At 47.0% G+C, this 26,274-nt stretch overlaps 1 protein-coding gene across 2 annotated transcripts in view; it reads right to left on the bottom strand.

Moving 5' to 3' along the window:
• The window catches only part of KIF6 (kinesin family member 6), a 380,441-nt gene that overhangs the window by 9,970 nt on the left and 344,197 nt on the right, over nucleotides 1–26,274 (bottom strand). The window contains exons 17-20 of one of the 2 annotated variants that reach the window (XM_075925090.2): nucleotides 22,609–22,690; nucleotides 21,847–21,982; nucleotides 20,127–20,221; nucleotides 801–863 (exon numbers count right to left, since the gene is read on the bottom strand). In XM_075925090.2, coding sequence (XP_075781205.2) covers nucleotides 801–863; nucleotides 20,127–20,221; nucleotides 21,847–21,982; nucleotides 22,609–22,690 — 376 coding nt within the window. The remainder of the gene's footprint in view (nucleotides 1–800; nucleotides 864–20,126; nucleotides 20,222–21,846; nucleotides 21,983–22,608; nucleotides 22,691–26,274) is intronic. The other variant, XM_075925091.2, reaches the window with a different exon arrangement.

The following is a 26,274-nucleotide window of genomic DNA, read 5'->3' on the forward strand; positions in this document are numbered from 1 at the left end:
TCCCAAAAGTCAATTATTTTAGAAAATGTGAGAAACATACTGTCTGCTCTTTTTCCTATTGCAAATTAATAAATAATAAATCAAATTCTCACCACATTTTCTTAGATATGGCAACCCCAAAAAGTGTTAAACTTGAAGCACAGATGGGTTATGTTGAGTTTGGGGGTAGAGGGAGTGAACGCGCGCACACAAAAAGTGATCCTAAAAGCTCTCAGTGTCCTCTGCTAAGAAATTCATTGAGCATAAGGCTGCTATGTCTACTTTGAGGAAACAGTACAAATTCTCACTGTCGATCCTGGGAGACACAGGAGTTGCTATTTTCAGGTTATTACTGGAATAATTTGCAAAAGGACGATTGGGAATATCTTAAAGAAATAGACACAGTAAAATCCTACTTAAAAATTCTGCTTTAACACTCAGGACAGATGAAAACGAGGGGTTAAAAATATTGTAGGTCTCTTGATTTTAGCATCTCTGCATCCTACATTGGTCTAAAAATTCTAAGATCCCCATTTTAAAAATACAAAAGATCCTTTTAAGTTGTTATGATAGAGTTTTGACAATATGAACCATCTGAAAACTGCCTCCAGTCAACCAGGCAGTGTATGAAAGGAGGGTGCATGCGGTACAAGTGAAGACACAGACTTGCTCTTAATTATAAATTTAGATTCAAAATTAGCAGCTTTAGCATGTTATTAAGAGACACAGAGAGAGGACTATGGAGCATATAGGGTTCTAATAAACAGAAGATAACATGCCAGACTACCTTAGCCTCTGAATGACAGAAACATATTCCCTACCTTGTACTAGAAGCTGAGTTGCTGAGACTGCTCACATTGTTTTTCCTACCAGGATCTGAAGAACTGGAGGGGGAAAACACAAGGGTAATGAAGAGTTTGGGTGGAGGAAAGTTCTAAATCTTGCAGGAAGAAGAGGAATTTTCTGCCCAAAGTATATGATGACAGTGCGTGCATAGAGAATATGACTTGAAAAGTCACTCACAGGCTTTAATGTTTAGAGCGCTGGTTCTCAACCTTTGCAGATTACAGTACCCCTTTCAACAGTCTGATTAGTCTTGTGTACCCCAAGTTTCACCTTGCTTAAACTAATTGCTTAGAGAATCACACATAACAATAAGGAAGTGTCACAGTACACTGTTACTGAAAAATTGCATACTTTCTCATTTTCACCACATGATTAAAAAGAAATCCATTCAAATATAAATATTGTACTTATACTCTCAAATGTAACCCTGAAAGTGGTAGCCGTGTTGAACTGTAACTTTAAAAACGAGTAGTCCTGTGGCACCTGGCCTTAGAGTATGTCTACACTAGGAAATTATTTTGAAATACATGTAACTTATTTTGAAATAACTCCTGAAATGATCATTTCAAAATGGCATGTCCACACTACAAGGCAGCATCGAAATAGCTCAAAATTATTTCGAAATAGCACATCCATACTGATTGGAGCCTGTATTGGATTGAAAGCCCCTGGAAGCACTCCAGAGAGGCACCAGGAGGGCAGACACTTCCTGTGGCTGCTTGCTGAAGCTATCTGGGATAGGGGCTCCTCTCTACGGCCGCATCTCACACACCACTCCTCCACTGCCTACCCCCTTGTGGAAACCAAGCACACATTGTGTGCTCTGGTTGCCCTTGCGGATGCCACAACATTCACATCACAGAGCCTGAGCTGCTGCAATGCAATGCCAGGCTCATGGGCCTCATGCTACACATCATGGTGCAGTTCATGCAGACTGCCCACATGTTGCTCCAGCAGGACGACGACCAGCCCCAAACAGAGAACCCATTCACCCAAGTCCTGGAGCTCCTGCTGCAGCAAATGAACCTCACCATGGAATGCCACTTATGGCGGAGGGAGACCAGTTCGACTAGAGGGACCGCATTGTCCTGCAGAGATGAGATGACCAGCAGTGGCTCCAGAACTTCCACATGCAGAAGGCCACCTTCCTGGAGCTCTGTGAGTGTCTCATCCCTGCCCTCAGGCAACAGGACACCTGAATGCGACCCATCATCCCTCTGCAGAAGTGCATCACCATCAGAATCTGGAAGCTCATCACGCTGGACAGCTAGGCTACGTCTAGACTGGCATGATTTTCCGCAAATGCTTTTAACGGAAAAGTTTTTCAGTTAAAAGCATTTGTGGAAAAGAGCGTCTAGATTGGCACGGACACTTTTGCGCAAAAACACTTTTTGCAGAAAAGCATCCGTGCCAATCTAGACGCAGTTTTGTGCAAGAAAGTCCTAATCGCCATTTTCGCCATCGGGGCTTTTTTGCGTAAAATGGTTCTCAGCTGTCTACACTGGCCCTCTTGTGCAAAAGCATTTGCGCAAAAGGGCTTTTTCCCAAACGGGAGAGTCATTGTATTTGCAGAAGAACACTGACAATCTTACATTAGATCGTCAGTGTTCTTATGCAAATTCAAAGCGGCCAGTGTAGACAGCTGGCAAGTTTTTCCTCAAAAGTGGCCGCTTTTGCGGAAAAACTTGTTAGTCTAGACGCAGCCCTGCTGTTCCGTCGGGAACTAGTTCAGTGTGGGGAAATCCATGGTCAAGGCTGTGCTCCTGCAGATAGTCAAGGCCATCAATAATATCTTGCTGCGGAGGGTCATCACGCTGGGGAACATCGATACCATCATGGATGGCTTTGCTGCCCTGGGTTTCCGCAACTGCGGGGGGGCCCTAGATGACACTCACAACCCTATCCTGGACCCCGACCACTGAGACTTGAACTATATAAACAGAAAATGGCACTTCTCTGTGGTGCTGCAGGCCTTTGTGGACTACAAGGGACAGTTCACGGACATTAACGTCAGCTGGTCAGGGAAGGTGCACGAGGCCCACAATTTCCAGAACACCTGCCAGCACTTTTTTCCAGGACTGCACCATCAGGGTCAGGGATGTGGACATGCCCATCTGTATCCTGGGTGATGCAGCCTACCCCTTGCTCCCTGGCTCATGAAGCCTTCCATGGTCAGTCTGGACCCCACCAATGAGAACTTCAACACCAGGCTGAGCAGGTGCCGCATGGTGTGTGCCTTCAGCTGCCTAAAGGGGAGGTTCAGGAGTCTCCTCACCTGCCTGGACATGAGCAGGCACAATATCTCATATGTGGAGGTGACTTGCTGTGTGCTCCACAACCTACATAGAGCAAGAGGGTAGGGGGCAGAGACTGAACGGCTGGCCAGAGATTATGAGCAGCTGGACATCAGTGCTATGCAGAGAGCACATCAGGAGGCTGTGCTCATCCGGGAGGCCTTGAGGGAGAGTTTCAGCCAAGGCCACGTGTGAGACTCTCTCCTGGGCTTCTGCACAAAGGGCCCCTGCATTCCCTCTGTGTGCCTTTCCTTCCCCACCACTTCCTTCCTCTGCTTTCCCTCTCCCCCTCTCTCCCCGCCCTTGCACAGTAAATAAAGAAACCTCTCTCAAAAAAATCCTCTGTTTATTTGGGGGATATACAACAGAGGAGGGACTAGGGAAAGAACCTGGAATGGGGAAGAGGGGAGGAGGAGTGTGGGAGGCTTAGGATGAGGCTGGGACTGGCGCCTGCTTTGGGTAGCTTGGGAGGCTTTGGCTGCCAAGAAGTCCCACCTCCATATGTTCTGGGGCCCCGGCAACCCCTGGAGGGATTTAGGGTTAGGGTTAGCTGCTGCTGCCTGCCACAAATGGAGGATCTGGCTCTAGTCTCTATTCTGGACCTCCATCCCTTCACCACTCCTGTGGAAGGACTGTACTTGCCAGGGAGGAGCAAGTTCTCCAATCAGGAAGGACTTGGAGGATCATGTGACCCAGATCTTGAGCTGCCAGCTGAAGGTGAGGAGGGATCGGTGCTTCATTGCCTGCCATTGGCCATGTGGAAAAAGCTGGGTAAGTAACAGGCACAGTCAGATCAGGTCAATTTCTCTGCTTTGCTCCCAAATTCTCCCCTGCCCTGTGAACTGCTAACAGGATGGAAGCCCCCACTTCCTGCTTATCCCCTAGCCCTCTCATTGAGGAATTGGCCAGATAGGGATTCCGTTTTCCCGTGTTACACTCCTCATTCAGTTGCCTGTTTACTTATCTGCCTGGTACTTTGCCCCCTTTCTCTCCAATTTGCACCCCTCCCCTCTGCTTCATGGTAACAAGACAGCGCCTCTCTCTTCCCCTTCTGCTATGCTTCCTTACTTTCTCCCTGTTTGGAATCAGGTCAGTATCTCCTCCAGTGAGAGCAAGACCAAACTTCTCCCTGCGCTGTCACTGGAAATGGAAACAACCCCCAGTTTCAGCCATTTCTCTGATCATGTTAGGTTCCCCTACTTTTTTTTAGCTCTCTGATGAGTTCCATGCTTGGAAAGCTTCCCTCACTAGCCGCAGGAAACAGGACAGCCACAGCCTACATGTGCAGAGACTGCAAATGGGTTGGGGGCAGTTTTTTTGGTTGTATGCAAACATTTGGTAAAGATTTTTTGGGGGATGGGAAAGAACCTTGTGAGGAGACATTGTGAGAGACGAAACATATCATAGAACAAAACTTTGGATAAAAGTGATTTTGAAACTTTGTGTTGCCTTGAACATAAGAACATAAGAACGGCCGTACTGGGTCAGACCAAAGGTCCTTCTAGCCCAGTATCCTGTCTGCCAACAGTGGCCAGCACCAAGTGCCCCAGAGAGGGTGGACCAAAGACACGATCAAGCGATTTGTCTTCTGCCATCTCTCTCCAGCCTCTGACACACAGAGGCCAAGGACACCATTTTATCCCCTGGCTAATAGCCTTTTATGGACCTAACCTCCATGAAATTATCTAGCTTCTCTTTAAACTCTGTTATAGTCCTAGCCTTCACAGCCTCCTCTGGCAAGGAGTTCCACAGGTTGACTACACGCTGTGTAAAGAAGAACTTTCTTTTATTAGTTTTAAACCTGCTACCCATTAATTTCATTTGGTGACCTTTAGTTCTTCTATTTAGGGAACTAATAAATAACTTTTCTTTATAGGCCCTCCCCACACCACTCATGATTTTATAGACCTCTATCATATCCCCCCTCAGTCTCCTCTTCTCTAAACTGAAAAGTCCCAGTCGCTTTAACCTCTCCTCATATGGGACCCGTTCCAAACCCTTAATCATTTTAGTTGCCCTTTTCTGAACCCTTTCTAAGGCCAAAATATCTTTTTTGAGGTGAGGAGACCACATCTGTACACAGTGTTCAAGATGTGGGTGTACCATAGTTTTATACAGGGGCAGTAAAATATTCTGGGTCTTATTTTCTATCCCTTTCCTAATAATTCCTAGCATCCTATTTGCCTTTTTGACCGCCGCTGCACACTGCGTGGAAGTTTTCAGAGAACTGTCCACGATAACGCCAAGATCTCTTTCCTGATTTGTTGTAGCCAGATTAGCCCCCGTCATACTGTACGTATAGTTGGGGTTATTTTTCCCGATGTGCATTACTTTACACTTATCCACATTAAATTTCATTTGCCATTTTGTTGCCCAATCACTCAGTTTGGTGAGATCTTCTTGGAGTCCCTCACAGTCTTGACTATCCTAAGCAGTTTGGTATCATCCGCAAACTTTACCACCTCACTGTTTACCTCTTTCTCCAGATCATTTATGAATAAGTTGAAAAGGATTGGTCCCAGGACTGACCCTTGGGGGACACCACTATTTACCCCTCTCCAATCTGAAAATTTACCATTTATTCCTACCCTTTGTTTCCTGTCTTTTAACCAGTTCTCAATCCAAGAGAGGACCTTCCCTCTTATCCAATGGCCATGTAATTTACACAAGAGTCTTTGGTGAGGGACCTTGTCAAAGGCTTTCTGAAAATCTAAGTATACTATATCTACTGGATCTCCCTTATCTGCATGTTTGTTAACCCCTTCAAAGAACTCTAATAGATTAGTAAGACAGGATTTCCCTTTACAGAAACCATGTTGACTTTTGTCCAACAAATTATGTTCTTCTACATGCTTCACAATTTTATTCTTCACTATTGTTTCTACTAATTTGCCCGGTACTGAAGTTAGACTTACCTGTCTGTAATTGCCAGGATCGCCTCTAGAGCTCTTTTTAAATATTGGTGTCACGTTGGCTACCTTCCAGTCATTAGGTACGGAAGCCGATTTAAAGGATAGGTTACAAACCACAGATATTAGCTCAGCAATTTCCCATTTGAGTTCTTTTAGAACCCTTGGATGAATGCCATCCGGTCCCGGAGATTTGTTAACATTAAGTTTTTCTATTTGTTCCAAAACCTCCTCTAATGACACTTCAATCTGGGACAGTTCCTCAGATTCATCACCCACAAAGGATGGTGCAGATTCGGGAATCTCCCCAACATCCTCAGCCGTGAAGACTGAAGCAAAGAAATCATTTAGTTTCTCCGCAATGGCTTTAGCGTCCTTGATTGCTCCTTTTATAGCGCAATCATCTAGGGGACCCACAGGTTTTTTAGCAGGCTTCCTGCTTCTAATGTACTTAAAAAACATTTTGTTATTTCTTTTTGAGTTTTTGGCTAGCTGTTCCTCAAAATCTTTTTTTGCTTTTCTTATTGCATTTTTACACTTGATTTGACAGTGTTTATGTTCTTTTCTATTTATCTCACTAGGATTGGAGTTCCACTTCTTAAAAGATACCTTTTTGTCCCTCACTGCTTCTTTTACATGGTGGTTAAGCCACGGTGACACTTTTTTAGGTCTTTTGCTATGTTTTTTAATTTGGGGTATACATTTAAGTTGGGCCTCTATTATGGTGTCTTTGAAAAGTTTCCATGCAGCTTTCAGGGATTTGGCTCTAGTCACTTTGCCTTTTAATTTCTGTTTAACTAACCTCCTCATTTTTGTGTAATTCCCCTTTTTGAAATTAAATGCCAGGGTGCTGGACTGCTGAGGTGTTCTTCCCACCACAAGAATGTTGAATGTTATTATGTTATGGTCACTATTCCCAAGTGGTCCTGTAAAAGTTATTTCCTGGACCTGATCCTGCACTCCACTCAGGACTAAGTCGAGAATTGCCTCTCCCCTTGTGGGTTCCTGCACCAGCTGCTCCAAGGAGCAGTCATTTAAGCCATTGAGAAATTTTATCTCTGGTTCTCTTCCTGAGGTGACATGTATCCAGTCAATATGGGGGTAATTAAAATCCCCCATTATTATAGAGTTCTCTATTTTGGTAGCCTCTCTAATCTCCCTCAGCATTTCAATGTCCTGGTCAGGTGGTCAGTAATATATCCCTACTGCTAATTTCTTATTATTGGAGCATGGAATTACTATTCATAGCGATTCTATGGAACATGTTGATTCACTTAATATTTTTATTTCATTTGATTCTACATTATCTTTCACATACAGTGCCAGTCCGCCACCCATCCGACCTGCTCTATCCTTTCTATATATTTTATATCCCAGTATGATTGTGTCCCACAGATTTTCCTCATTCCACCAGGTTTCGGTGATACCTATTATGTCAGTCTCCTCATTTAATACGTGGTACTCTAGTTCACCCATCTTATTAGTCAGACTCCTAGCATTTGTGTACAGGCACTTAAAAAATTTGCCACTGCTTATTTGTGTGCCCTTCCCTGGTGCATTGGATTCATTTATATGCGGTTGTTTGTCTGCCCTGGCCCATGGTTCGCCCTCTCCCCACCTCTCTTTCTGACTACAGCTTAGAGAATCTCTATCAATGGATTCTCCTCTAAGAGAAGTCTCCCTCTGATTTACGTGCATCTCCGCACCAATCGGCTTTCCCCCATCTCTTAGTTTAAAAACTGCTCTACGGTCTTCTTAATGTTTAGTGCCAGCAGTCTGGTTCCACCCTGGTTTAGGTGGACCCCATCCTTCCTGTATAGGCTCCCCCTCTCCCAAAAGTGTCCCCAGTTCTTAATAAATTTAAACCCCTCTTCCCTACACCATTGTCTCATCCACACATTGAGACTCTGAAGCTCTGCCTGCCTACCTGGCCCTGCGCGTGGAACTGGAAGCATTTCTGAGAACGCCACCATAGAGGTCCTGGATTTCAGTCTCTTTCCTAGCAGCCTAAATTTGGCCTCCAGGACATCTCTCCTATCCTTCCCTATGTCATTGGTACCTACATGTACCACGACCACTGGCTCCTCCCCAGCACTGCACATAAGTCTACCTAGATGCCTCGAGAGATCCGCAACCTTCGCACCAGGCAGGCAAGTGACCATACGGTTCTCCCGGTCATCACAAACCCAACTATCTATGTTTCTAACGATCGAATCACCCACTACTAACACCTGCCTCTTCCTAACTGGCATTCCCTCCCCCTCAGAGGTATCCTCAGTGCGAGAGGATACCGCAACATCCTCTGGGAGGAGGGTCCCAACTACGGGATGGTTTCCCTCTGCTCCCATTGAATGCTCTGTTGCCTTGAGACTTTCATCCTCCTTAAGAGCACTGGGGCTCTCAGCCTGGAGGTGGGACAGTACTACAGTGTCCTGGAAAGTCTCATCAACATAGCTCTCTACCTCCCTTAGCTCCTCCAGTTCAGCCACCCTGGCCTCCAAAGCCCGAACTCGGTCTCTGAGGGTCAGGAGCTCCTTGCAACGGATGCACACATATGCCACCCACTCACAGGGCAGGTAATCATACATGTTACACTCGACGCAATAAACAGGATAGCCCCCACTCTGCTGCAGGGCTTCTGTCTCCATTTTTCTACTGAATAAGTTTAAGTATAAACTGGGATTCTTTTTAAACCTCTGGAATATAGATTATTCTAAGAGTTATGTTTTAAAGAAGGTCAGAAGTCACTGGTGCCCTCTAACCTCCCTCTCCAAACTCTCCTGTTGGCTGTTCCTGTTCGCGCTCTCCCTGGTAGCCCCTCCCCCTGACTGAGGCTCAGCCAATTAACAGAGGCTTCTAGATTTCAAACCTTTTAGAAGCTCCTTCAAACAAACAAACAAACAAACAAACAAACAAACAAACAAACCAAACAGACAAACACAAGCTCAGCACACTGCAAATAACTCCCCCACACACAAACACACACTCCAGACAGCCACTTACCACAAGGGTCCCGTTTTACTCCTCTTTTACCTGGAGAACTCCCTCTCCAAACTCTCCTGTTTGCTGTTCCTGTTCGCGCTTGGGAACAGTGAAAGCTGAAGCCCCTGGTAAATTTGTTCTATAGGTGTTATCTTAGGGTACGTCTACACTTGCACCCTAGTTCAAATTAGGGATGCAAATGTAGGCTACCAAAATTGCTAATGAAGTGGGGATTTAAATATTCCGCACTTCATTAGCATGATCTCGCCAGTGCGTTACTCCAATCAACAGCTGTTTCGAAAGTGAAAGTGCATGTTGGGAGGCGTTAGTTCGAACCAAACCTGTTGGTTTGACCTAATGTTACTCCTCATTTTAAGGGCAGTGTTAATTTTCCTTTTATTTGATTTCATATTAAATAAAGATCATAAGCATTGCTCCTTGTTATTTATCCCTTGTTTTAATATATTCCACACCTATGGACTGTTTAAAATATATATTTATGTCTAGGGTTTTTGTTTGTACTGGTGGGTGCACATCCACACTCTGCCTCCATACTGGTGTTGCACGTAAGAAATTTCAACCCGCCCAAGAATAGAAAATGTTAGAGGGAACACTGCTCGCAGACCACTGCCTTCTCCCACATGTGTATAGGGAAAGTTATAGAACTCACCTGAAGTGCCTTTGCCAGGATTTTCTGAGGCCTGGGAGACACCCTGAGATGGGGAGACCAGCTCCAAGCTGATAAGAAGCTCGTGGCTGGCAGGCATGGTGGCCTGGCTGGCCTACTCATCCTCCACCTCCTTGTCCTCCACAACCTCCCACATGTGTATAGGGAAAGAGGCCAGTTACTTTGAAACAGAAGCAGCTGAGCATCTACACTCATGCTATTTTGAAATAGCAATTTCAAAATTAGCATTATTCTTTGTGGAAAACAGGAGTTATTATTTCGAAATAACCAGCCCCTTATTTCAAAATAACGGGCTTGGTAGTGTGGATGCTCCACTTGTAAGTCCCTAGTGTAGACCAGGGCTTCGAGATGAACCAAAATATATATAGTATCATGAGCTTTTGTGGGCAAAGCCAAAGTGCTACAGGACTACTTATTGTATTTGAGAATATAGTACATAGAGAAGTATAAACAAGCTATTGTCTGTATGAAATTTTAGTTTGTACTTTTTATGTAACCTGTTGTAAAACTAGGCAAATATCTGGGGATATGTCTACACTACAAAGTTAATTTGAACTAACAGCCTTTAGTTCGAATTAACTTTGATAGGCGCTACACATACAAACTGCTAGTTCGAACTTAATTCGAATTAGCGGAGCGCTTAATTCGAACTAGGTAAACCTCATTCTAGGAGGACTAACGCCTAGTTCGAATTAAGCAGTTTGAATTAAGGGCTGTGTAGCCCTCCCCAGCTTTCCCTGGTGGCCACTCTGAGCACCACCAGGGAAACTCGTCTGCCCCCCTCCCGGCCCCGGAGCCCTTAAAGGGGCACAGGCTGGCTACGGTGCCTGTGCCAGGTGCAAGCCTGCCAGCACCCAGTCAGCAGACCCTGCACCTGGCACGGCACAAACAAGCTACCCGCTGCCACCCAGCCCTCCGGCTCTTCCTGGGACCAGGACGGCGGCTCCCGGGAGCCTGCCCAGGTCTGTAAGAGGCGGGCGCACGCCTGGTCTAGTGCGGAGATCGTGGACCTCATCCACGACCTCCGCACTAGGCACAGGAAAGTGGCCGTCTAGGGCAGGATAACTGCCAGCCTAGCCACCCGGGAGCAGGTTTGCATGAAAATCAAGGTGGTCCACTGAGACCCCTGACCCTGAGCTTAGAACGTCCATACTGGGTCAGACCAAAGGTCCATCTAGCCCAGTAGCCTGTCTGCCGACAGTGGCCAACCCTAGGGACCCTGGAGGGGATGGACCGAAACAATGACCAAGCCATTTGTCTCGTGCCATCCATCTCCAGCCTTCCACAAACAGAGGCCAGGGAAACCATTTCTACCCCCTGGCTAATACCACTCCATGGACCCAACCTCAATGACTTTATCTAACTTCTCTTTAAACTCTGTTCTAGTTCTAGCCTTCACAGCCTCCTGCAGCAAGGAGTTCCATAGGTTGACTATTTGCTTTGTGAAGAAGAACTTTCTGTTATTAGTTTGAAGCCTGCTACCCATTCATTTCATTTGGAGTCCTCTAGTTCTTCTATTATGGAAACTATTGAAAAACTTTTCTTTATGCACCCTCTCTAAACCACTCATGCTTTTATAAACCTCTATCATATCCCCCCTCAGTCTCCTCTTTTCTAAGCTGAGAAGTCCCAGTCTCTTTAGCCTCTCTTCATATGGGATCTGTTCCAAACCCCTGATCATTTTAGTTGCCCTCCCCTCTCCCACCCTCTCTCTTCCCCCTCCCACCTTCTTTTCCCAGTCTCCCCGAGTTTTGTTCAATAAAGAGAGTTTCTATTTTTGAACTCACGTGTCCTTTATTTTGTACATCAGGAAGGGGGGCTAGGGAGGGGTAAGTGGAAGGAGGTGAGGGAGGAATGGGGTACGAGCCCCCAGTGGGGAGGACTGGGGTGGCTCTGTGGGCTTCTCAGGGTGGAAGCTCTCCTGAAGCCCCTTGATTGACCCCCCCCCCTCCAGATGGCAGCCTGCAGCAAGTGCAGCCGGGCTGATGGCTGAGTGCTGTGATGTGCCGAGTGTGGGCACTCAGGGCACTCCAAGCCAGGACTGCTTTGCAAGCGGGGAACCCCTGAGAACTGTCTGTCCGGGGTGGGAGTCAGGTCCCTTTAAGCACGGCCCTCGGCTAGCCTGAGACAGCAGCTCCACGCTCTAAGTCCTAATCTGATGCCCTGCTGGCACTGCTTCCGGCCATCCTTAACCTCGGTTCAGGGTCCACTCAATGTGGACATGCTAGTTCGAAGTAGCAAAATGCTAATTCTAACTAGTTTTTAGGTCTAGATGCACTAATTTGAATTAGCTTAGTTCGAATTAGTGCTGTAATGTAGACATACCCTGGATGAGTTGATGTACTCCTGAAAGACCTCTATATATAGCTGAGTCAGCTTACACCTGGTTGAGAACCACTAGTCCAGAGTGATAAATAAGGGTATGTCTACACTATAGCGCTAATTGGAACTAACTTAGTTCGAATTAGTTAATTCGAACTAAGCTAATTCGAACTAGCGCATCTAGAACTAAAAACTAGTTCGAATTAGTGTTTTGCTAATTCGAACTAGCGCGTCCACACTGATTGGATGCAGGGGAGCATTTAAGGGCAGCTGAAACCGGTTCTGGCAGGGCATCAGGTCAGTAGTTGCTTTGTGTGGCTGCTGTCTGAGGCTATCTGAGGTTCGAGCTTAAAGGGACCCCCCCTGGACAGCCGGTTCTCAGCTTTTCCTGCTTGCTTGCCAACCTCGCCGAGGGACAGCAAAGCGTTGGTCTCTGTGCCCGTCTGTGTCGGTGCTTCCCTTCAGGGGGGCCGCCGCAGGTGGCAACATGGAGCCACAGCTCGCCCTGCACCTTCTGGTGCACTTTCTGGACTTGCTGCTGCAAGCCTGCCAGCAATGGCTCGAGGCTGCCTGGCACCACCTGGTGCATGTCAGCCCCCTGCCTCTCCGCCTGGCCGCCCTTGGGGCCGTGGAGGAGCCGCGGCGACGCCCCGGCACTGGTGTGCCCCGCTGCGTCTGGCGTCTGGACACCAGCACCGATTGGTGGGACCGCATCGTCCTGGAGTGCTGGGAAGACCGACAGTGGACCCAGAACTTCAGGATGAGGAGGGACACCTTCCTGGAGCTCTGCGAGTGGCTTACCCCTGCCCTGCGCAGAAGGGATACTCGCATGAGGCCTGCCATCCCCCTCCAGAAGCGGGTGGCCATTGCCCTCTGGAAGCTCTCCACGCCGGACAGCTACCGATCCGTCGGGAACCAGTTCGGCGTGGGGAGATCCACCGTCGGAGCGGTGCTCATGCAGGTATGGCACTCGTCGGCCACTGAGCCGGGGGGAAGGGAGGCTGTGAGGAGGGGATGGGCCACCCCAGGGACAAAGGGGGGGGGGCGGGAGGAGGCAAAAGCGCTCCGCACCGGAGGGGTCGGTCTGTCCCAGCCGTACAACACGCCGCCAGGGGGGTTGCTTCTGGGAGTGGGGCGCGGGGCACTGCCAGGGCATGAACGCTCCCAGCCACCCGGGCGCCCCACTGATTGGCGCTTTGCTGTGTTTCTCTCCGCAGGTGGTCAAGGCCATCAACCGGATGCTGCTCCGCAGGGTGGTCCGCCTCGCCGACCCGGATGCCGTCATCCGGGGATTCGGCGCCCTCGGCTTCCCCAACTGTGGGGGGGGGGGCCATCGACGGGACGCACATCCCCATCCGTGCCCCGGAACACCAGGCGTCCCGGTACATCAACAACAAGGGGTACTTCTCCGTGATCCTGCAGGCCGTGTGTGACCACCGGGGACAGTTCACGGACATTAATGTGGGCTGGTCCGGCAAAGCACACGACACCCGGGTGTACCGCAACTACTCCGTGTGCCAGCGGCTGCAGGCCGGGACCTTCTTCCCCGACCGCCACATCAGGGTCGGGGACGTGGACATTCCCGTGTGCCTGGTGGGGGATGCCGCCTACCCACTGCAGCCGTGGCTGATGAAGCCCTACACGGGGCACCTCAATCCCTCCCGCCAGGCCTTCAATGCCAGGCTGACCAGGGCCCGCATCGTGGTGGAGGGGGCCTTCGGGCGACTGAAAGCCCGCTTTCGATGCCTCCTCACCCGTCTGGACCTGGCCGAGCACAACATCCCTCCCGTGGTGGCAGCATGTTGTGTGCTCCACAATTTGTGTGAGCGAAAGGGGGAGGCTTTCCTGCCAGCCTGGATGGCTGAGGCTGACTGCATGGCTGGACACTACGGTCAGCCCCGCACCGCCGCCATCCGGGAAGCCCAGCGGGGGGCCGTCCGGATCCGGGAAGCCTGCGGGAGAGCTTCCTGGTGGAGGAGGAGGACTGACCTCTCCCTTGCATGCCCCACTGGGGCCTTCTTCCACCCTACCCCCTTCCCCTTTCCCCTCCCTACCTACTGTAAAATAAGACACCTGTTTTTCAAACAAAAACGTATGTTTATTTAACATAAGTGGGGTGGGGGGAAGGAGAGGGGAGGGGGAAACCTGGGACGAGGGAGCTGGAAGGGGAGGGGAGGGAAGGGAGGAAGGGAAAGGAAAGCTCAGGGGTGGGAGTCTGGCTGCCTCTCCCGTCTCGCCACACTGCGGGTCCGGGGGCGTCGGTGGGAAATGGTTGTGGGGGGAGGGGCAGGAGGGACAGGGGGTGTGGAGGAAGCAGGAGTGGAAGCAGGAGCGGGAGCAGGAGGGGGAGCAGGAGGAGCAGGGGGAGCAGGAGAAGCAGGGGGAGGAGGAAATGGGAAGCGGTCGAGCAGGCTCTGGAGGTGGCCTCGCAGGGCACGGCCCTGCTCCTCCAGGGCCTCCAGACTCCTCCGGCGCAGCCTCAGGTCCTCCTGGACCCAGTGGTCCTGGGTGCGGAGCTGGTGATCCATGAACCGGAGGTGCCGCCTTTGGTACTCCTCCTCATTCCTGGCTCTCCTGCTTGCCTGCAGGCGGTGTGGTGCGCCCTACAGGCCCAGGTGCTGCAGCTGTGGTGCAACAAGACCAGCGGTCAATTACCCCGGGGCCCAGGTGTGTGAAACCCAGCTCCCCTCTGCAAGGCCAGGGCCCCTGCAGGATCCCCAGCTGCTGCTCCTTGGTGGGCAAGGCCCAGGCGCACGGTCCCGGGGCTCCCTCTCGCCCCAGACCCCGTACACATAAGGGGAACACGATGGTACTCACATGTGGACGCCTCCCCGGCCTCGGATGACACAGGCGAGCGGCTCTGTGGGGTGCCTCGGGGGTCCCGGGTCCCAGGCAGGCTGGCGGCAGGCTCCTGGCTCTCGGAGCCCTCCTCCTCCTCCTCCGTCTCCTGGAGCGGGCCCTCCGCCCCAGGGTCTATCACGTCCCGGGGGGCAGGGACGGCATGAGCCCCCAGGAGGCGGTCCAGGGCGTGGAAGTGGGGGCAGGCCTCCGGGTCGGCCCCTGGCTGGCAGGCCCGGGAGTAGGACTGCCGCAGATCTTTAATCTTGCAGTGCACCTGCTCCCGGCTGCGCTGGTGGCCCCTGGCGGCCAGGCTGGCAGCCATGCGTCCGTAGATGGCCGCGTTCCTGTGGCTAGTGCGGAGATCGTGGACATTGGAGGCTTCCCCCCAAACCTCGATGAGGTCCACGATCTCCGCACTTGACCAAGCGGGCGCCCGCCTTTTGCGCCCCTGGGCAGGCTCCTGGGAGCCGCCAGGCTGGTCCTGGGGAGCAGTGGAGGGCTGGGTGTCCTCGGGTGGCTGGCTCATAGTGTGGCAGATGCAGGGTCTGCTGGCACTGGTGCTGGCAGCCTTGCAACTGGCACAAACTGTGTAGCCAGCCCGTGGCCCTTTAAGGGCTCCAGGGCCGGGAGGGGGGCAATAGAGTTTCCCTGGTGTTGGCCAGAGTGGCCACCAGGGAAACCTGGGAAGCCTTAGCCTCCCACTAGTTCGAATTAAGGGTCTACACACCCCTTAATTCGAACTAGCTAGTTCGAACTAGGCTTAATCCTCGTAAAATAAGGTTTACCTAGTTCGAACTAAGCGCTCCGTTAGTTCGAATTAAGTTCGAACTAACGGAGCGCTAGTGTAGCGCCTATCAAAGTTAGTTCGAACTAACATCCGTTAGTTCGAACTAACTTTGTAGTGTAGACATACCCTAAGGTGGTAAAGAATCAAAAGATAATGCACCATTTTAGTTTCTATGCAGGAGTTTTAATTTCATGATGGAGTATTTTGGTATATTTTAGAAATGCATTTTGTGGATTTTTTCTCTTCTTAAATTTATACTGTGCCAAATGCCGAGGCCTTAACTCAATTTCTACTCAGCCTTTACACAGGCAAGATTATTACTGAAATAAAAGGGAGACGGGATAAAAACTGTGTGAGGACCTATGTATGTGGGCTTGTTGATTCTAGCAATACTTACTGCAAAAGCACATTCTTCCCCTGGAGACATGCCATTCAGAAGGCAGATTTCTGTGAGGGGATATCATTTTCCCCTTGTCCAGCAGCTTTCCTGTGTCTATGGGGTTAGCATATACAGCAGTGTTGCTTATGCCAGTATTAAGAGAGAATTACCAGATGGAATTATTCGGGAGCAGTATGTTTCCGCTAGGTGGTGGGCTTGGTGTATTCTTGCTTTTTTAACCCTGCAGTGGTTTATTCACTTTGGCTTATAAATTGATGTTTCTGGCAGAGAACTTGAAAAAGGAAAGACATTTATTACTAATATTTTACTGTGTTACATCATGCCAGGTTCAGCTTTGCAGAATATACTGGGCCCAAGAGTGCAAGATGTTTTCAAATGAGCAGTTTGTAGATTCTGGGGTTGAACATTTCTCTTTAACCCTTGCAATCCTCTGCATTGAAATGACACTCACTTTAAATTAGTTAAATAGAAAATACAGTTTCAATAGCTGTTTAATATTTCATGTTTAGCTCACTCACCCTATTGTGTCCGGGTGTTACAAAGGCCTAAGAAAATGGGTGATGTGTGATACACTATTATTATGATGGAATAACAAGACACAAAACAAATTCTACTTTCTTCAGAGCTATCAAATCAATGCAGGACTTCAGACCTTGAGTAACATTTTCAAAAACATCCAAGGCCTGGTCTACACTCGACCAGGAAGGCTGGCATGAGGGATACAACTCCAGCTATGTAAAATGCTTACCTTAAGCCAAGCCTTGGCAGCATCCACACAGCAGGAAGCCAATGGTCCCACCCAGACTCTGTCCCCAGAATACCGGCAGTAGGTGTTCTGGGGGCAGGGTGTTGCTGTTCCCAGCACCCACTCTCCCTGTGCTCTGGGCCGGGGAGACTGGAACTGCGCAGCCTCCTCCCTCCCCTGGTGCTCTGGGATCAGTGCCACGCAGCCTCCTCCCCCGCCCCCCAGTGCTCTAGGGAGGTTGGGGAGCTGTGCTGCATGCATGCATTCCTTCACCTCTCTTTCCCTCCCCCACTACTCTGGGGAGGTGGGGAACACTCCCGCTCACCTCTCTTCCCCTCCGCAGTGCTCCGGGGACGCTAGGGCACACTTTGCACTGCCCCACCTTCTCCCCTCCCCATGGGGGGTGGGGCCTTAGCAGAGAGGGCGGGGCAGTAGGTAGGACTGGGGTCCTATCTCCACCAGCCCCAACTGCACCAACAGCTCATGGAAATTGGAATGAGAGAAGGGAACTTTCCGGAGTTTCTGAGGCTTTGTCCTCACTGGCAATTGTGTAACCAAGCTTTTGTTGGGCACAGGTGCTTAACCCCCTTCCCACACACACACCACAAAAGCTTTCCCAAGGCAAGTGTAGTGTAACCAGTGCTTTGTTAGAGGGAGTGCTCTCCCTGATAACAAAGCAAATGCTTTTCATGGGGGGTGGAAGGTTTTTGTCATCAGAAGTGTCACCAAACAGTGTTTACACTGATTGACTTTTAGGGTATGTCTAGACTGCATCCCTTATGCCTTCTGCAAGGAGGTTTACAGGATCTGTCGAAAAAGGCTTTCTGTCTCGACAGATCCCCGTTTAGACTGCCACTTTTTGCCGAGAAAGTGCTGAGTCAGCAAAAATGGTGGCCATGTTTATGCAAATTAGGCACGGGATATTTAAATCCCCGCTTCATTTGCCATGTTGACCTGCCTAATCTGCATCCCTCTGCCGACAGAGGGATGCAGTCTAGACATATCCTTAGTGACATGGCTGTGCTGACACAGCCGTGTTGCTAAAAGTTGTATAGTGTAGACATACCCTCAGATGATTTGTATAAGAACCAACATTTTCTAGCCTCAATGCGCATGCAATATGTGAACCGTTCCCTCCTTCACTAGCAGTCAATCTAAATATTCAGAGTGCATGCAGGTTCCATAAGGATGATATTGTAACCGGAGCAAAGCAACTGCCTCTCCCGCTGCTGCACGGCAGCCTGGGTCCTGTCCCTGCAGCCAGTGGCAAGCTCCATGCTGGACAGCCTACCCGTGCTGGCTTGTTCCGTGAGTAAGCCCGCAGTGTAGCTCACATCTTCCTGCCATCGCCGGCCACTGCTAAAACTAACTGCTGGCTGCCTCTGTGAACAGTTCCAGCCTTCACTAGCAGTCATTCGTTGAGAGAGTAAAGATGAAGATACAAATCTGATAAATTGCCTAAATAGAAAACAATGGGATAGAGGGATCCAGGAATGCCCATCCACCCAGATCAACAGGACATTCTCCTGGTGTTTTGGAGCAGAGCAGCTAAGAAATACTAAGCTAGTGACAATGTGTTTAAGTGAGTGCTTTTTCCTTCAGATGTTTTGGGAATTTCAGCAGGTATACTTTTTAGTAAAATATCTCTTATTCTTTATTTCATATGTCCTATTTCCACTGATCTACATACAACATTGCTTGGTGTATGATTCATGTCAGCTTCCAGTATTGTGACCAGTCTGCCTGATGGTGATGATGATAGTATCAATTTATACAAAAATATTGCCAGTTTCTTGGTGAATTGGATAACAAAGGGCCATTTGTGAACCAGGACTATGTAACAGAGAGGGGAAGTTATAGCCACAGTCTCATCCTATATAACGATGATAATTAATGGGAAGAGTGCTCTATTTCAAAATAACTGCTGTGCAGACAGTGCCAAAAGTCAAAATAAGCTATTTCGACTTAAGCTGTGCAATTAGCGTAGCTCAAGTTGCATACCTTATTTTGAATTTAGCTTTGCTGCGTAGACGTGCCTTAAAAGAGCTGTGTTTCTAATTATGCATGCATGCACTGAAAATGTATCTGTGTAACTGGTTTAAAGAGCTTAACATAAAATAAAATTAACTCTCTATGAAACAATGAGAAAAGAACAGTGAATTTCAAAATGTCATTAAAAAAGTATCACCAAAGATTAAATTAGATCCAGGAAAACAAAATTACAACTACACTTGCTCCTCATAGAACATCACATCAGTTCATGGCCTCTGTTCTCACCTTCAAGGTGCTTAATGACTTAGGCCTAGAATATATAAAAAGCACCTAGAACTCCATGACTAGGATGACAGTAAATACAAACACGTCAGGCACAATGGGATACCTCCAGTATAAGGTAAAGATTACACAGGATAAATCATGTTTTCCCTATTGGGTTTCTTCAGTTCTTTCAGTTCAGCAGCCCTTTTTCTTTATCCTAAGCAAAATGCTGTAAGCAGACACACACTGATCATTTACAGTGGGTACATTAACTATTGTATTTGTAACATTCCCCATTCTAAATACTTCCAATACCATGATAAATGTATTACTATAATACAATGTATGTTATGGCACCCACTGCACATAGATGTAATAATGTCAAAGTATAAATTAACTTGTGTCTCAGCCACATGCATAGCACAATATTCAATATTTACTGGCACGCATGAGGTAACTTGAGTGGTTCCAAAGCCAAGTACATTGCTGTAGTACGGTATCTTTATAAACAGGGAATGAGGCCATCCATAGCAGGGGATGAGAGAAGAAGATGAACACACTAGAAACAGAGTGTGTTCATCGGTTGAATCTTTGAGCATGGAAACTGGTAGATTCATGTGAGAACTCTCTCTCCATCTGTGAAATGACATCACTTCACAAAATGGATGGATTGCAACAGTTATCTTCTCATCCTAAAATTGTAGGCTTTGAAATCAAAAGAAACACATGACAGGGTGGGGAAGATTGTTGCCTTTTCTAGCTTTAGAAAATGCTTCCCTAGTCTGAGATATCAGATTTGTTAGCAAAGTTAAGTGAAGAACAATAACTAATACAAAGGGAACTTTTAACAGTAAAACATGGTTTCACATGACAACAAGCCACCCTTCTTTTGTATCTATTTATACATTTCATGCCCATCATTGTGGGACCTCAGCAGTACATAATTTTTACAAAGCTGTTTTCCATAGAAAATGTTTTTGTTACCTAAAGAAGAGCTGAGAGGCAAAAGTGCCAGTGAATACTGTAATTAGCTACATGGATGGTGTCTGAGTAAGGGAAAGAAACCATTCAGCTTACCTGTTGTTGTACAGATCTTGCTGGGATTCAAGAACCTGGGGGGAAGCCCTTAAGGCACTTGCTGAATTGCTCGTAGGTGGTTTCTCTTGCTGGCTCTACAGAAACAGAAATGTGCAGGGTAGGATTCTTTTGCCTAATTCTGTTCCCATTAAAGTCAATGGGAGTTTTATTATTGATGGCAACAGAGCTAGGCCAATGCTCAGTGCTTTCAGGAATCACAGCCAAAGCCTTGTAACCACACAATACTTTCCAGTTCATATGCATCCTCCTGCAGATCTTATCACTGGCATAAGAACTCCTGCAGGCATTAGGAGAAAATGGTTAGGAGTTGTTTAAGAATTTCTGAGCTCTGGTTTCAGGTTTTCAAAAATTCTCAGCAGGTGTTGGCTGACTTGAGTTACTTAGGGTGTATAGATCTATAGATAGGTCAGGGTTCAAGGAATCAAAGTCATTAGTTCATCCAGTTTTATAAATCTTCCACTGATGAATCATGAGAGACTGATCTTGAGCCTCTCTTGTGGACAGTGAGTACAGGGATTATACCTCACACGGCTCTCTGAAAGGCAGTGTTTGCAGTCAAGATCCTTAATTTCTCCTCTCCATTGCCAACCACATAGTTAAAATGTTTTGACTTGACATCTCTTTTGCTACCAAAGCTTGCATTTAAGCTAGTTGAGTATCAGTTGGAAAAAGTTGGTTGGAGAGCCAGGAACCGTGCTGGCATTGTGAACTGAGAACAGGTGAACCACAGGGTAGCATAGAAGATCTGTAGGGCTATAACAGTCATCAGAACCAGGGGAAGGTGGAAATCAGTTGCTGTGTGGGCCTTCGTGGATGTGCTATTGGTGGTGACCGTAATCTTCCAAATCCCATGTAAATCCTAATTCTGGTGAGTAGTAAGAGATAATATGGCCCTAAGTCTCCTCCAATCACTTTACATTCTTTAAAATTCATTGGAATCAAATGGATCATTCAACTGTACTCAGTATGCTAGTGAACAACTTCCTGAGGAAGCCTTTCCCCATCTCAGAACAGGCAGGATGCCAAATGTCATCAAGATCTTTTAGTTCCATTTGAAATTCCTCAGACAGGTGTTTCTGAAGTAAAAAGTTTAAAATCAAGTTAAAAGGAATTGAAAACATGATTAACATGTACTGTTTTTGAGTTAGAGTTTATGTGAAAACGGCTTCTTTGGAAGATGTTTCAAAGGGTGCCAAACTAGAGCACATAGAGTGTATCTACACTGCACCGTAACTCGAAATAAGAGACACAATTTGAGCTACGCAAATTGTGTATCTTATTTCGATGCTATTTCATCATTCGGCACTATCTACACAGTGCTGAATTTTGAAATAAAGCGCTATTCTGAAACATCCCTTACTCCTCGTAGAATGAGCTTTACAGGGACATCAGAATAGTGAGCCTGAAATAACGGGCTTACTGTTAAGACACAGGATAGCTATTTCGGGCTATCTCAAAATAGCATTGCAGTGTAGACATACCCATTGTGGGGTAAAAGGGCTTGATAGTCCTTTCACTGGCACCAGCTTTACACTACTATAATTGTATTGAGTTCTGATTTACACCAGAGAGAGAGAGATGAACTGACCCAGCGTTTCAGCTGTAATAATCCACTTCCTATCAAATCAATGGTTTCTTTAGGCAACACATACAGATTTAATTTTACACTTGCACAGTGTTGAAGGAGACACTCCGATACCTGCAGATTTGATGCCTCTTCAGACCACCAGACTTCAAAGTCTTTTTGCAACTTCACCTTTGCTTTTTCCATAAGAAACTGCAAGTGTTCAATCTCTATCTTCAGCCCTTTCAAGCGATTGAACATTGTTTTATAACTGCAGTGAGAAAGAAGAAAAGCATTTGTTCAGATCATACAAGGTTTATTTTTGACTCTGGGAAAACATGTCAACAGATCATTAGTGTGGTTTTATGCTACCCAGGGCAGTTACCAACCCTGAACTTCAAAACAACTTCTCAAAGCCAGGGATGAGAAAATATCTCATATTTTATTAGAGCTTCTTATGATCACAGATACAAAACCTCTACCCTGGCAAATAATTTATTGCTCCTGAATCAGCCACAGCAGCAAATAATAGATAGATAAATACGTTGTCTTGGTAGCACTCACAACCCCTATCTGTTCAGGACCAAAGAGCAAATATCTAATTCTGTTCCCAATGAACAAGCTCCAAACTCTCATTGTTAGTACACTGTACTATTTTTAGACTGCCAGACCAGGCTTACAGGTTTCCCATTGATGTGCTATTATATCTTACAGGAAACCTGCTGACATTTTTGACTGAGAGTGGAAAGTTAGTTGTGAACCAGAAAGATGGCATTTTTGTAATATCAAAGCAAAACTGAGGTTAGCTGTGAGTACTGAAGTCTTATGGGGACACCCTGTGCATATCCAGATGCCATTTTCAATTGATATTTGAAGTACTTGATGAGGTAGAAACACCTTTTTTTCTCCTCTTCAATTTGTGTTCGAAGCTTCTCTTCCTTGGGATCAGATTCATTCAGCTCTTCAGGATTGGCAACTCCTACAAACAGAAGTTATTAGGGGTTAGCTCTGATCATTCAGAGCAGGGATGAAAAAGAGAAAAGCATTTAAATTAGCATAACAACCTGACAAGTGCTAAGTTGTATCATAGGGTCCCACTAATTCTTCCCCACCGGGGATCTGGGTTCCAAACACTACCTTGGGCCTTTTTATGATTTTACTCACACCAACTCCAGTGACTTCAGTGGACTTAATGTGGAGTTATATGAATGAAAAATCAGAACTGGGCCCTTATTGTAAATTACATAGAAAAATTAACTTGTCTTTCTCAGTGTAGTCACTTGTGGACATTTCTCTACATCTTAAAACTAGGGCCACAGAGATTTAAAAAATTAATCATGATTAATCACACAATTAAACAATAAAGGAATACCATTTAAATATTTGAGATGTTTTCTATATTTTCAAATATGTTGAATTCAACTACAACACAGAATACAAGTGTATAGTACTTTCTTTTACCTCCTTATGCTTCTGGCTGCCTGATTTGTATTATTTGCTACCAACAGATAGGGCATATAGGATGTATGTGTGATAGTGAGCGAATTAGACACTTAGGGTATGTCTACACTGCACAGCTATTTCAGGATATCAGAGCTATCCCGAAATAGCTATCCCACATCTACACATGCCTCCTGGTATTTTGAAATATTTTTTTAAATAATGGGCATGCTATTTTGGTATCCTGGTAACTCTTGTTCCATGAGGGTTAAGGGATGTCTCGAAATAGGACGTTATTTCAAAATTTGTCACTATGTAGATGCGCCAAATTTCAAAATAAGCTATTTCGAAATAGATTTGAAATAAGGTACGCAATTTACATAGAGCAAATTGCGTATCTGATTTCGAGTTTAGGGTGCTGTGTAGATGCACCCTAACAAATATTATGGGCCTGCAAATCCTACTAGAAGAAGCAGCAGCACTGCTCTCCCTGCCAAATGGTGCTTTGCCGCTCCCACTGGCTGTCCCTCCCTTCCACTTATGCACAAGAAACTCTGGACCTGATAGTTCTTCATATGACAGACCATTTTACATAGAGGACCACAAATCTCTTCTCTGTCTCAAACAACAAGGCCTAGTTTAAGTGCACAAGCATGAACTATCTGTTCTAGAAAAAGCTCACTGTTCAGAATGTTACTTGAAATTGCTCTAACACAGCTTTTGATTGGCTCCAGCAAATCTTGCAAGATCTGGACAATAGATGCATAGATACAGGGAAATACATTTCTCTAAATATACTCAGGCATGATCTACAATTTAGCCTCGCTTGTTCCTCATGGTATTAGGGATTGCAGCCTGGGCTGGGCCCCCGCAGGGCATCTGGGCCCCAGTAAAGTGTACCCTTCTCCAAAAGTTGGGTGTCGGGGAGGAAGTGCCTGGGACTAGAATAGCAAAAAGGAGCACTGATCTACAAACTGTGGGGAAGATTATCTTTGATATGCACTACATTCAACTACTGAATATAAACAAGGAGAACTGCTTGAAACTTGATGTGCTGCAAGAGGTTAGATGAAGCAAAAAGAAATGTGAGGGGAAATACTGCCATCGGATAGAGTCTAAAATGTATGCAAAGCAACTTAGGATCTTTTTATTTTTTATTTAACTTTGTTAGCCTTGCTGCTGGACAGTATACCTGTGCTTCAGTGGCAGTTTCCCCAACATTTGCTGAAAAGTCAGGAGGTAGACGATACTTTAGGTCTTAGTGGAGTCACAAGTTCCTAGATGGTTTCTACACCACAATGCTAGAGTGTGTCTGATGGTGTGATGCTGGCAGACTAGATGCCAGCTCATGTCAAGGCCCTCCGTTCCAGTGAGCATGTTCAGTACACTCTAAGTAGCAAATTCTGAGCACGGAGTGTAGCAGCCACAGTGTCTCTTACTGAGCATGCTCCATTCCAGTGAGCATGCTCAGTACACTCTAAGCAAAAATGTGACACAAAGAGGAGCTAATTCTCCCTCTCACATTTGGGGAACTCTGGGGGGCATTGGGAGATGCATTTGCACCCCTTGCACCCTGCTGCATAGAGGCCTGGTTTGCTCTGTAACTGCTAGTCACCAGAATGAGCGTGAAATGAATGAGCATGAAATACCAGTTTCCAAGAGTAGGGCTACATCTAGACTGCAGGCTCCTTTTGGAAGAAGCTTTTTTCGGAAGAGATCATCCGAAAAAACTTCCTCCGAAAGAGAGCGTCCACACTGCAAAAGTGCATCAAAAAAGCAATCTGCTTTTTCAAAAGAGAGCATCCAGACTGAATGGACACTCTCTCGCATGTGATTGCTATGGATGGAATGGCCACCATAGCACCTGTGCTTTTTCCTCTTTCCTCTTCTTCTGAAAGAACTCCCTCTTCCCGGTCCATACATACCTTTCTGCAAAGAGCTCTTTTGCAAAAAGGCTTCTTTCTCATAGAATGAGGGTTACCAATGCCAGAAAAACCCCTCTGCTCTCTCGATTTGCTTGCGGAAGAATGCAATTGCAGTGTGGACGTTCCTCAAGTTTTGTCAGGAAAATGGTCATTTTTCTGACAAAACCCTGTAGTGTAGACATACCCTAGGGGTGTGTCTAGACTACATGCCTCCTTCGACGGAGGCATGTAGATTAGCCAGATCGGAAGAGGGAAATGAAGCCGCGATTAAAATAATCGCGGCTTCATTTAAATTTAAATGGCTGCCCCGATCTGCCGATCAGCTGTTTGTCGGCAGATCGGGGGAGTCTGGACGCGATGCCCCGACAAAGAAGCCTTTCTTCATCGACACAGGTAAGCCTCGTGAAACCAGGCTTACCTGTGTCGATGAAGAAAGGCTTCTTTGTCGGGGCATCGCGTCCAGACTCCCCCGATCTGCCGACAAACAGCTGATCGGCAGATCGGGGCAGCCATTTAAATTTAAATGAAGCCGCGATTATTTTAATCGCGGCTTCATTTCCCTCTTCCGATCTGGCTAATCTACATGCCTCCGTCGAAGGAGGCATGTAGTCTAGACACACCCTAGGTGTCAACTCTTGCCAGAAAAAGGAGGCTCATCAACACCTATGACCTGTTGGGGATCATCAGGGGAAACAGGATTTCATTAATTGCCCTCTGCTCCACATGAAGATGTGCAAGTGAATTAATTCCAACCACTGAATTTGCAACATGAAGCAGAAGGGGGAAAGGAATAAAAAGACCACACAAGGAGGAATTGTATCTCTTTGCTGCTTGGAATCTTGAGAGGAGGAGACAAGATTCCTAGGTATAAACAAGGGAGTTCTCAGTGCTTAGCCTGGTTTAGCCTGAAGGGACACAGGGTATGTCTACACTACCCTCCTAGTTCGAACTAGGAGGGTAATGTATGCATACCGCACTTGCTAATGAAGCCCGGGATTTGAATTTCCCGGGCTTCATTAGCATAAGCGGGGAGCCGCCATTTTTAAATCCCCGCTGCTTCGAACCCCGTGTAGCGCGGCTACACGGGGCTCGAACTAGGTAGTTCGGACTAGGGTGCCTATTCCGAACTACCGGTACTCCTCGTTTCACGAGGAGTAACGGTAGTTCGGAATAGGACCCTAGTCCGAACTACCTAGTT

The sequence above is a fragment of the Pelodiscus sinensis genome, chromosome 3 (assembly GCF_052426305.1).
Source record: "Pelodiscus sinensis isolate ZL-2025 chromosome 3, ASM5242630v1, whole genome shotgun sequence".
Taxonomy (NCBI): Eukaryota; Metazoa; Chordata; order Testudines; family Trionychidae; genus Pelodiscus; species Pelodiscus sinensis.